Genomic DNA, 12,499 nt, shown 5'->3' on the forward strand with positions numbered 1-12,499 from the left:
ATCTTGGAAAAGGGGGCAAAAGCACTCACTCATTGCAGCCATAAAATCAAAATAAATCCAGGCGGCCTGGTTATAATTATGGTCATAAGAGGGTTCAGTTCCCTATTCGTCTTTTAATCATTCACATGTGAATAAGGTTGGACTGATTTGCTGCTTTTAGAACAATTAGACTGATTACTTCTCAGAATAAAGACACTACAGTGCAAAATGTTGCATTTGATCGAACGACTGAACGACTTTGAATAATATATAATATATAATATTATATATATATATATATATATATATATATAATTATTCTTATTTACACTCATACAACATGTTTAGAATGATTACTGTGTGGTATTTGTGCAGATCCGTGAGAAACAAAGATGTCCTCTTCTGTCTGTAGGAAAATATGTGTATACGGCGAGACAACTGACACACTTTGGCTCCTGCCATTTAAAAATTGCAGATAAATGTCGATTAATTGTTTTTGATCCGTCCACAATGATGTCCATTGTCCCCATTGCACTCGATGGGTGACTAGTAAAACAGCGCCTCCGTGTGGTCAAACCTTGTAACATACAAAAGGAAGCCAACTGCACGTGTTTCCTGTTTGCAGAATCCGTGCGGCTGAGGTCACGTTGACGGTCTTCCCTGTTGTCATGGAGCCAGGCGCGTGCGACTCCTGTCACACGGGAGTGAAGGACACGTTGATCAGTTTATTGGACAGATAAGAGCGGAATAAACAAGTACTGTCTCTATACAATGATCGGGCGCACGTGTCTTGTTGTGGGCAGACGTGTCCCCGGCCCCGGTCTGCGCTTCTCGTCGTCTGGCGGAGAAATAAAGAAAGAAGAATGTGAGAGGACAAAGTCTTCACTGCTCACAAAGCAGGCGTCTCTCTATGTTCACGTGAGCTGGTTTCTACTCCACTTTACCTAATGAGACATCTCTTATGGAGAGATACGCACAAAAACACTGATGGTTTCCGGTTTTAATATACACAAGAAGTGATGAGCAAATGAAGCTTTTGTGACGCACTGAGTGAAGCACTTGTTGAGCTAATTGTTTCGAAAAATGGGTTCATTTTACTCGAAGTTTCAGATAGAGTGACCTCTCCTGGCGAAGTGCAGGGCTGCAGTCAAATTAGGCAGCCTAGTTGATCCACACACACACACACACACACTTAGACTGAATATTATATTCTATTTACAAATAAAGATTGATGAATGTGTGTATGGGGGTTTTGAGGAGAGACATTGCTGGGAAAATATGGTATAGGTTGAGGCAGGGGGTGGTTATATGACTTTTATTGAGGGACATTATTTTTAGTATTATTTCACAACTTCTCCACATTTGGAAAAAGAATCGCCCACAAGGAACAGTGCCAGTGAATCACCTGATTGGACCGCGAACCAGTCAGGTGACTCAGTGAGGCCATGAAGCAGTTGATTACGTCAAAACAAGCTTTGCAGTTCTATGGAATTTTAGTTCAGGGTTTGAAGCCCGCATCGAAGCTTCGGTGTCGCGCTGCCATCGCGATCTACAATGTCATGTGTTTGCCAGATTGTTTCATCGCCCCCCCCCCGTCTCCATTTTTACAGTGGCCTTACTGTCTCAGGAGGTGCTCCTACTGCAACTTTAACAAGTACATACCCAGAGAGAACAACCACCACGCCATGACCGAGTGCCTGCAGCGGGAGGCCGTGCATTTGCTGCAGCTCAGTCAGGTGTCATCGTATGTCGATTTATGTCTATAGAGGTGTCACGTTCAGTCATCCGACATCCATCGCAGCATCAAAAACAACCCTTTTCTTTTGATTTGCAGCATCACCTCTGTGTTTTTCGGCGGTGGGACTCCGAGTTTGGCAAACCCATCAACCATTGGTGCAATCCTCGAAACTGTCTCCGGGCAGGTGGACCTCTCAGATCGGGCAGAGGTCACTCTGGAGGTCAACCCTACTCCTGAGGGAATGTCAAAGTTAGAGGATTACTGCCGTGCTGGGGTGAACCGGTTTTCCATTGGGGTCCAGGTGAATAAACAGACACGTTAGTAGGTACAAGCTTGTTCAACTGCATCTTCTACTGCTTTATCCCCCCACATGAGGGTCGTGGGGGCACTGGTGCCAATCCCAGATGACATAGGATGGAAGACGGGGTCTGGACAGGTCGACAGTCTATGAAAGGGACATATAGAGACAAACAACCATTCACTCTCACACCTACGGTCAATTTAGAGTGTCCTAATCCCCAAATCTGCATGTTTTTGGACTTAAAATATTTCAAACCAGTCATCAGAGGCAGGGAGAAAGGTGTTTTAAGTGACTTTAAATGTGTTTGTATGTTGCTAAAAATCAGTCCACATATTTCCATTTAAGTTGTAGTGGGTGACCTTTAAATATGAATTTATGAGTTCACACAATGCTGATTAATCCCACCAGCTTCACATGACTCTCTCTGTGTCTCAGTGTAGCAGTGTTTAGTTTTAATAGTCAAATCTGTTATAGTATGAATTGAGCTGTAGCTCAAGTTCAAAACAAATGATCTCACAAAATAAATTGCAAAAAAGTTCTTGTCCGTCTTTATTAGGGGGTCCTGTGTGCCTAATAAAGTGGCCAGCGAGAGTAGTTCTTGAAGACTGAACAGTGAAGTCACACTTTTCCATTTTTCAACCCTTCAGTCTTTGCAGGACGATGACCTGAGAGTTCTGGGGCGAGACCACAGCTCTCATCAGGCTCTGCAAACCATCGAAGAGGCCCAGAGGTTGTGCCCGGGGAGGGTGTCGGTAGACGTCATATTCGGGCGACCCGGACAGAGAGTTGACTCCTGGGAGAAGGAGTTGTCTGAGGTGCTGAAGGTGTGTGACGACCACGTCTCCCTGTACCAGCTGACTCTGGAGCGAGGCACGCAGCTGTTCAAACAGGTGCAGCGAGGGGAAGTCACTGTGCCGGCCGACGATGTGACGGCAGAGATGTTCCAGTGTGCGAGGAGGACTTTCCACAAGAGTGGCTTTGTGCAGTATGAAGTGTCCAACTTCGCAAGGAATGTAAGTTCTCACTTAAATCAGCCCTTGATTCTCCTGATTTCAAATATAGCCATAGGAATCATTTGAGTACTAAATTAAGCACATTACTTCTTCAGGTAAATTCTCACACTATTGTTATTTTAAATAGTTTTGCTTCTTAGTCTTTCATGTTGAAGCATAAAATGACGGTGATTGCAGCACATGTAGTCCTGAGCAGTAGAGCAGTGGGAAATCTCATGAGATTAATGAACACTGTCTTTTCTGAAATGATTTAACCACTGTTGACCCTCACACACAGATCTGTTGCCGTGGGAAAAATACACAACTCCTTAAATGGACATCCTGGGGGGGGGTGTTTATAGATCACTTCCTCAGGCTTTCCGAAATGTGTTTTATTTCGTCTTCTTATGTGTTGTTGAGTCAAAGTTTTATGTTTTAGGATTCATTTTATGTTGCATGTTTAATAATAGCCAAAAAAATGGTAATTGTGCAGAAGTCACAAAATAGACAGTTTTTCTTTTATTTTTGTTCATAAAAAAAAAAAAAAATGAGCCAAGCGCACTTTGAACTGTGATCTATTTCCAAATAAGGAGTACTTTTTGCTTAGGTGTGTTTTTATAGTTGGTGAAAATTATAAAAATATAAGAATTTCATCAGATTGCCTATGTTGTGCTGAAAAAAAGGGATATAATTGCACATTGTTATAGCCTCTGTATATATGTACCTTTTAACATAGTAATGGGGAAAAAGTAGCCTAAATCCTCTGTGTTAGAAGGGTTAATAATATACATGAATACATATATATATATATATATATGTCTATCCATCTATATATATATATATATATATATATATATATATATATATGTATATATATATATAAAAACGCATATATATGTATGTATGTACATATATATGTATGTGTGTGTGTGTGTGTGTATATATATATATATATATATGTATGTATATGTATATGTATGTGTGTGTGTGTGTGTGTGTGTGTGTGTATATGTGTGTATATACACACACACACACACACATCCGGCAAACATCTGCTCATAATCACAACACATTAACTCTTAACCCTGTCGTGCAGAATGCAGTGAGTCATCACAATCTGAGCTACTGGAAAGGGCAACAGTACATTGGTGTTGGCCCAGGTAATATTTATCAGTTATTTATAGATGAATAGATTCCAGATTGGTTAATGTTGGTCTTGTGGAAAACGTTGGTTTTGAAGCATTTTGTTGTGTAACAGGTGCACACGGGCGCTTTGTTCCCTTTGGGGAGGGAGGCGTCGCTCGCGAAGCCCGGACCCAGACTCTGGAGCCTGACGTATGGATGCGTGAAGTCCAGCAGAAGGGACATGGGACGCGGAGGAGGATTCAGCTCAGCCACCTTGAACTGTGAGCTGTTGCACCTACAGGCAGCAGTGCTGCGATAATTAGTGTATTCAGCTCTAACGCACGAGAGTCAACAATCGTTCTGTGGAACGTATCAGCCAGCTCACTCAGTCATTTAACACACTGTGACAAGCGTAGTGTTAGCGGTTGCTATAAATATGCGTGTTCTTTCAGACCTTCTGTCCTTGTCAAACCATCTCATCAGACACGTCCACTTTCCCGGTCTGTCCTTGTCCTTGTCATTATCAAAGTTTAGTCACTGAAATCATTGTGTTGTTTGGCAGTTTGGAGGAGGTGTTGGTGATGGGACTGAGACTGACCGAGGGCATTAATCACAAGGTGATGTTCGCACACTCAAAAGCAACAGAATCGAAAACATTCTGTTCAACACAGTCTCAGTGTTTAGTTCATTTGTGAGTAACTGGTGATGTTTTTTTTTTTGTCTGGTGTTGTCACAGCATTGGGAGTTGTTCAGCCCTCAGCTGGGCCTCCGTGACATCTTTGGAACTTCAGCCGACGTCCAAGACCTGCTGCGTAATGGACAGCTGATTCTCGATGACAGGTCACTTATGATTGTTATACGCACTCACCAGCCACTTTATTAGGTACACAGGGAACTTAATAAAGTGGCAGGAGTGGTGCCCAGTTTGCATCTTCTCCATACCTTGGTTGTCTTCTGCTCCCTTGTTGTCTTTCTGTCATTTCGAACCAATCTCACCTTTCTCCTCTGACCTTAACATCAACTTGGGACTATTCTTTGTAAACTTTAGAGATGGTTATACATGAAAGTTCCAGTCAATCATCCGTTTTTAAAATACCATCGAGCCGTGTTGAATGTCACCTACATCTTCCCCGTTCTAAAGCTGGTTTAAACGTCTGCAAGTCGTCTCGATCATGTCTGCATTCTTAACTGCGTTACCTTGCTGCCATTTAATTGGCTAATTCAACATTTGTGTTAACATGCAGATGAATGGGTGTCCCTAATAAAGTGGCCAGTGAGTGCACTGTCCAAATATGTCTAAATGGTCTAAACTGTCTAAATATAATGTAATAATCTGATGATAATATAGATGTAATTGAATACATTTACACTGGATAGAATGTAGCGTAAGAGGAGTTTTTGTGAGAAATCAGTCTATCATGATGTAAACTGCTTCTTTTTTTATAAGTTTGTGTTTCCTTTTTTTTTTCCTCAGAGGTCTGCGCAGCTCCTGGGATGGACTGGCCTTCCTGGACAGCATACTGCCAGCTCTACTGGTGGAGCTGGAAACACAGATTGTCCAAAAGCTACAAAGAGACTTAACACAGGAGACCTCCAGCCAACGATGACTGTAATGGTGAAAGCTTTGTTTTCGGGTGAGACCGGCGGGACCAGTGATCAGTCGAAGCAGTCTAACATATCAAACATTTAATGCTACCATATTTATTTTAATATTTTTTTCTCATTTTATTTTACATTTTTTCTTTTGAAATCATTGAGTATTTGCCTGTTTTAGTTGCCCTGATATCTTAAAACCACCAAAACCTCACCAGTCTTATGACGACTCTCTGCTGAAACAAGCACTCAACATTTTAAATGCCCCCCTCTATAAAGGAGTCTGACGCCCCACAGATTGTATTTGCCAAGAAAAACCCTTGCAAACGGTATTTAGTAAAAACCTTTTACCACTTAATCATTTTTCTGTATGGATTCATAACAACATCATCTTCAACTTGGATGCAATGTAGCATTAATTATGGGGGTTTGGAAAGTTTGGAAATAAAATTTCTATCGAAAATAAGCTCATTTTATTTAGCATCAACTGTCTCAAGTGCACTTTACATAGTAAGGCCGAGAGTTTACTGCATACATGAGCAAACACTTGGGTGACAGTGGAGGGAAAAAAATCCCCTGCGTTTTAACAGGAAGAAACCGGACTCAGAGCAGAGCAGCCATCTGCCTCAGTCAGTGCGGGTGAAAGGAGAAACGGGGGGGGGGAGGAGCGGAGGAATATGCCACATTTATTTATTCATAGAGCACATTTTTACTACAGAGAAACTCGAAACACGTGTCAAACAGAATGCCACACACGCAGTACGTCATAACAAGTGTACTCATAGTAAGGTCACACAAATGGTGTTAGTATTCACACTCCACACACACACTAACCCAGTTTAGAAGCAAAGGATTTGGGCTTCGATTCAAAAGCACAAACTCAGCTGGTATTTAAGTCCATAGTTGGGAAAAGAGATGGAATACATATGTATAACACTAACCATCAGCTATAAAAAAAAAACAGATTACAGTTTAGGCAAAACTTGTAGAAAAGGAATTGACAGTTGACAGTTTGAAGGGCTTATGTGACCTTTCTATTTCTTAGACAGAACCAAAAATAGGTTTGCTAGTGAAAGCGAGTACGTGCCCTCATAACTGAAGAATGAGCATAAATAAGGTGTATAAATTCTGTGTTCACTTAATGTGCTGATAACTGTCACGAAGCTACTACTTAGGATGGGTTATCATACAAGGATATCATCTATGGATATTTACCTTGTGGTACCAAAATCTGGTTATGGACTAATCTGCGAAACTAATCACTTAGCATATCCAGTTTGACCATTTGCTGAATTTGTTTTTTGTTTTATTTCTATGTAGCCATCTGTGTCCTTTTTATGCTGTAAAGGGTTGGCTTATGTTATTATTATTAATATTATTATTATTATTATTATTATAATAATATACGACTAGTTGTAATGACTAAATGTCAATATATTATGGACGTGATTCATGTCCGGACACTTAAGTTCATAAGTGGTTCATCAGTGAGAGCTGGGCTCACTAATCAGTTGTCTGTCCATTTCCCTGAAATTATGCCTCTCTATCTCATCTCGCCCACCAACCCTCTTGATTAAATAATGACTTGTTTCCTCAAAATGCCATGGAGCTGATTAACGGTCATTGTCACACCTCAGGCTTTGAAGCCCATCACAACCCTGTGGGTGTTCAGCAAACGCTGGGAGACCTTCGCGGTTTTTGTGCTGCAGTCATCGCTCTCCCACATACGTAGGCAGTTGCCAGGTTGCATCGTCATCACTTCTCGTGACCATAATCTGTTTCTGTCTCATCTTGTTTCATGAGTAACCTCCACATCTTAAGGGCCTTTGAGAGTTCTGCACCTTGTGGCTAAAAATGAGCTGCACGACTGGAAGCTCACTTAATGCATTTAAACTCAGAATGAGGCAGGTTCTCCACGACTAGTCGTGAATCTAAATATTTTATTTTTACCTTTTATATCTGCAGCTTGATGTCTTTACCAGGTGTCATTTGGGTAAAAAAAAAGTTCTTACTCTCAATGGAATTGTTTTCCTCGTTTAATAAAATAGCACAAATAACATTTGGAAATAATACATTTTAATGCAAGATCATAGAAGACAGTTGACATGGGTCTATACAAAAAATATGAACGCACTGGTCCAGCCATGTGCTATAGAGAGTATAACTCTTCACATGATATGACATTGCAGCATACTACTACAATTGGTTTGTGGAGAAGGTTCACAATTCATTGAATCTGACACTTCTCCGATTTGTTTTGCTTGGTGCTTGATCCAAGCACCATCTGCAGGTCGCTGGTGAAGCTTGGCCGGCGCGCCAAAGGATCCACAGCGGCGCGGGGCACACCGCGCCCCCGCATGCGGCTTCCCCTCCTCCCTCGCTGGTCGGCGTACAGCGACTGGTAGGTGAGGATGGATATGATCTCATGCTGGGATGGACATGTCTCTTTGGGAAGTCCACCGAGAGCAGTGAGAGCTCTGAACATGTCTTCCAGTCCGGAGCCATCTTTAGCCGACGTCTCGAAGAAAGAGACCTCGTCCCCGAAGAGTTCTCGCACTTCGGACCGGCTGACGGTCCTCTGTGCTTCCAGATCCGCTTTATTCCCGCATACGACAGCTGCCAGTCGCACGGGATGTTTTTGTTTGTGTAGTTTTGCCTTCGCAGCTTTGATCTCCTCCAGCAGCTCACAGACTTCGTGGAAGGAGTGTTTGTCGTCCGAACTGAAGACGAGCAGAAACATGTCACCTGGAAGAGAAAGTGAGGATGAGCGACTTAAAAACAATAACGAGTTATATTTAAAACAACACAATACCATCATTCACAGATTGTCAATGACCACACTGGCCTCACCTGTCAGTATAGATAACCTCCGTTTTGCTGGGAAGGCCCTCTCACTTGAAGCATCCAGAAGATCCACCTGGTACGCTTCTCCTCCTATGTGGAATAGCTTTCTGTGGAAGTCCTCAGATGTGGGCTCATACCGCTCCTCAAAGTCTTTACCCAAGAAGTGCTGGACGATGCTGGTTTTACCCACTTTGGGTGCACCGAGCACAACTATTCTCCGACAGTTCGTGCGCTTGGTCAGACCCAACTCCAGCAGATCCGTGGACATTTTGGGCAGTCGTTCGGTGGACGCGTGCCGCTTGCCAGAGCTGGCTGACCTACGTCGCGAAACTCTCTTTTCCTGTTGTCTCCAGTAACCTTGAACAGTCTTGAGGATGCCCATGCCAGTCTTCGATATGTTTGTGACTTTGGGGTGCAGGAGTGCTGGAGTGAGGGCTGTGCTCTGCAGGATCGCGTGCGCAAGGTGTGATTGGTGATGCCCGGTGAAAGAGTCGAACATTTCGAGGATGCCATCAACCGAAAGGTAAAACTTCTCAGTTGCGTTCATCTCTTTGTTCTTCCAATCGTCTCCAGGCACCAAGAGGCTCTTGAAGTATCACCGGCCCAGTCTCCTCTCCATGTGTGCTCTCAAACAGAGCAGAGCACCATCTCTTATACTCCCACAGCAAGCGCAGAGTCTGCGTCACAGCTCGTCATCCTGGACTCATTCCTTTTATAGAAGCACAAATAAGCTCTTTCTCTCTCTCTCCTTCTATCTCTCTCTGTTAAAACTGTTCAAATTTTCCCTTGAAGAAACAATCTTTAGACACAGTCTGTATATTTTCCCCGTGGTTTGACAGCTTTCATTATGTAAATATGTTCAAAAAGTGATAAAAGCTCAAATCTGCTTCTGAACAATTTATTTTTAGACAAACCTTTCAAAAAAATCCACTCTGTGGTCGATTCACACCTCATTAAATGTGCCAGTCTATTTTTAGCATCTGGTACAGGTGTTCTTTGCCTCATTATGGATAAGTGTGTGTATGAGCTGGTGGACAGAGTGTCCGGTTAATTGCCCAAATCGCCGTCACCATGGACACAAATTCAATTTATTCACCATTATCTCTGAGATTCTGTCATGGTGTTTATTCAATGTTTTAATGTGGCCTGTTTGTTGTTTTTTTTGTTTTTTTTTTTTTATCTATTTCCATGTTTGCACAATCTTGACTGTACACAGTGTGTTTAAATTAAAGTCATATTTACAGTACATACCTGCAGGGCCTGACGTAAACTGTGCGTCTGGGACGAGTGTGATGTGTGAGCACTGCTGCTTTGTGCAGCGATCACGACTCGCAGCCCTGCACCGTGATTCACAAACCCTGTGAAATGATTTATTTGTTGCACCACCAGCCTCAGCAAATGCCACCTGATATGGAAACATTTGAAAGGAGCATCAATTCAGGAGCATAAATCATTACCATTTTTCCTCTTAGAGGAGGAAAATGAATTATTTAATTTGCGTGACACATGTGTACTTACCTCGGGTCTGTGTTGCAGCAAGGTGAAGCGGTGAAAGATAAAGGACACATCGTACCTTGCCTGAGCTTATAGTTCTGATCTGGGTACTTCAGTGCAGGAACAAGAAAATACAACATCACTGTCTTAACCATCCTTTTCTCAATCCAAGGACACTGTGGATATTCAGCCCACACAATAGAACCGGCTGCTTTAGCAGTACATTATACTATTTTAAGTGTATATTAAGCAATGCTATTTTGAGTACTTGGATCTAAATACTCGTGTTTTGAAATGAAACATACCTGTACTACATAAATTCAAACAGAAAGTGAGTCAGCGTTTATTTCTGGACTCCAGAAGCTGCTTTGTCGTAGATGATCTTGTCGGCAGCAAACATTAACTTGATTTTAAGCCAAGTCAAATGTGGCCAGTTGTTTTCAGTAGACTGTTATCTTAAAGGCCACTAAATTAGGTACACAGGACATAAATAACAGGGGCAGGAGTGATGCTCTACTATCATCTGTCCAGAGGTGGTCATCTATAAACTTTGGTTAAAATTAGTGGTTCTTTGAGTTTTTATTATTTCCAAACCTTTTTTTCTGACCTCAGGCATCAACAGAGAATTTCCACTCACTTGATACTTCCCTTCTTGGGACCTATTCTCTGTAGAGATGGTTGTGTATGAGAATCCCAGTAGATCAGCAGCTTCTTCGATTCCCACTCACACACACATCAGCCTCCCTGGCAACAGCAGCCATGCCGTGTGATTGGCTGATTACATGTTTGCATGCGAGTGGCCAGTGAGTGTCATTGTGCTGTATAAATGTGGAGAGTGTGAAGGAAAGAAATACTAATACTTTCACTGAACTGAACTGGTGCACTGTGTTGTGCAAAAAAAAAAACAACAACACTGATACTGAAAAGATTATAGTGAGACATTCTTGAATATACTGAATTCTGAAAGCAACTGTTTAGGGAACCACAGCCTGCAGCTTGAATTTGTTTTAAAATGGTTAAATACAATGGATGCAAGGTATTCTCACGTCTTGTCCTAAATCACAAATAGCAGATATGTCTTGTTTTATATCCATTCACCCGCCATCTAAAAACAAAACAATACATTTGTCTATAATTCCTTTTTTCAGTAAGTTAGGCACTGTATATTTGTTCTTATATACTGTGTAACTGTGCTAACAAGAAGAAATAGGTATTGGGATTGCTGAGGCTGCAGTTTAATTGCTCTATTGTTTTATATGAATTTAAAATTTTAATAATCTTATTAAATAATCTTAATAATTTAAATATTCAATTGAAGCTTGACGGAAGAAATGATATCGTAACTCTAAAGGCGATATCTGTGAGAAACATCAGAGTTCCTGCACTGTGACTCTGGTGCAAGGCAGTTTTGTAGCATCACTAATGCAACATCATACTAGACTATTATCGGTTGTATTGTCGTGAACCTACAGCAGAGACTCATGTCATCATATACGGCTGGATTTTGTATTTTTAGAAATTGGCTCACAGCCCGTTCCAGGCACTCGATGTGCTGTGGTTTACTGAAACCGCCGTGCTGCAGTGTGAGACACAAACGAGTCAGAGGCATTACTCCTGCCTCCTTCTCCAGGAAATGAACGCATGACTCAGAAACAGAACATCCTGCTGGGGATGGCAGTGAGGTGGTGGTGGTGGTGGTGGTGGGGGTCGATTTAGTCCCACTAGATGGCAGCAAAGAGGAGGGGACACTGAAAAGGGAAAGTTTTTGAAACACAGGAACCTTGTTGTGAGCACAGGAGTTAATCAGTGATGAGGCTTTTACTCATTCATGTTTTCCATTATTACCACATATAAAAAAAAAACCCAACCAATTTCTTTCTTTCAATTGCACCACACTCACAGTCAGATTTTCTCTTTCTGTAACAGTGGCCTGGTGTTATTTCTCTCACCTCCCCCTCTGCTCTCCCAGACCTTGCCTGCCTGCATGACACCCCCCCCCCGCACTGACCTCGCCAAGCCTTTGTTGGGAAACAAAGACTGTTCAGGCATCTGTTTTCAGGAGAAATAAAGACATAGGGTGGCATGACAGAGAGGAGGAGGTATATATAGAGTCACAGGGACACATATACAAACTTATATTCCAACTAGTTTCACTCTGCTTGATGAACTTTTGATTCCTGTACACTTTTACCCTCTTGTCATTTTCAAGACTCATAGCTTTTGTTCTCTCAAGGTGGAGCTGGTATTTCCTGTATATCCTGCTCAGTCAACTGAGCCTCTGTTGGGTAATCACTACACGCTCAACTGTGTGTGTGTGTGTGTGTGTGTGTGTGTGTGATGATGATCCCTGTGCACTCAAACGTGTAGATGACAGCCAGCAGATTACTTTGGGACCAAGCACTGAACGTGAGCTAGAGTAAACCAAAACAAAAA

The 12,499-nt window shown here is 42.1% G+C and overlaps 2 protein-coding genes across 3 annotated transcripts; one reads left to right on the forward strand and one right to left on the reverse strand.

The window, feature by feature from the left end:
* The first annotated feature begins 580 nt into the window (after positions 1-580).
* Positions 581-9,458, forward strand: rsad1 (radical S-adenosyl methionine domain containing 1). Of its 2 annotated transcripts, XM_058654558.1 has the most exons (10): positions 581-897; positions 1,590-1,723; positions 1,814-2,018; positions 2,666-3,031; positions 4,107-4,170; positions 4,269-4,416; positions 4,698-4,752; positions 4,872-4,975; positions 5,610-5,769; positions 8,007-9,458. In XM_058654558.1, exons 1-9 carry the CDS (start codon positions 751-753, stop codon positions 5,740-5,742), a joined length of 1,356 nt encoding a protein of 451 aa, XP_058510541.1. In that variant the 5' UTR covers positions 581-750; the 3' UTR covers positions 5,743-5,769; positions 8,007-9,458. The 2 variants fall into 2 exon arrangements, with proteins under 2 accessions (XP_058510541.1, XP_058510540.1); XM_058654557.1 differs by lacking the exon at positions 8,007-9,458 and having other exon boundaries at positions 5,610-6,194.
* rasd2a (RASD family member 2a) lies at positions 7,893-9,119 on the reverse strand. Its single transcript, XM_058654560.1, has 2 exons — positions 8,579-9,119; positions 7,893-8,473 (listed from the first exon to the last, which is right to left on the reverse strand). Exons 1-2 carry the CDS (start codon positions 9,117-9,119, stop codon positions 7,956-7,958), a joined length of 1,059 nt encoding a protein of 352 aa, XP_058510543.1. The 3' UTR covers positions 7,893-7,955.
* Positions 9,459-12,499: the final 3,041 nt, after the last annotated feature.

Source organism: Solea solea, chromosome 16 (assembly GCF_958295425.1).
Source record: "Solea solea chromosome 16, fSolSol10.1, whole genome shotgun sequence".
Taxonomy (NCBI): domain Eukaryota; kingdom Metazoa; phylum Chordata; class Actinopteri; order Pleuronectiformes; family Soleidae; genus Solea; species Solea solea.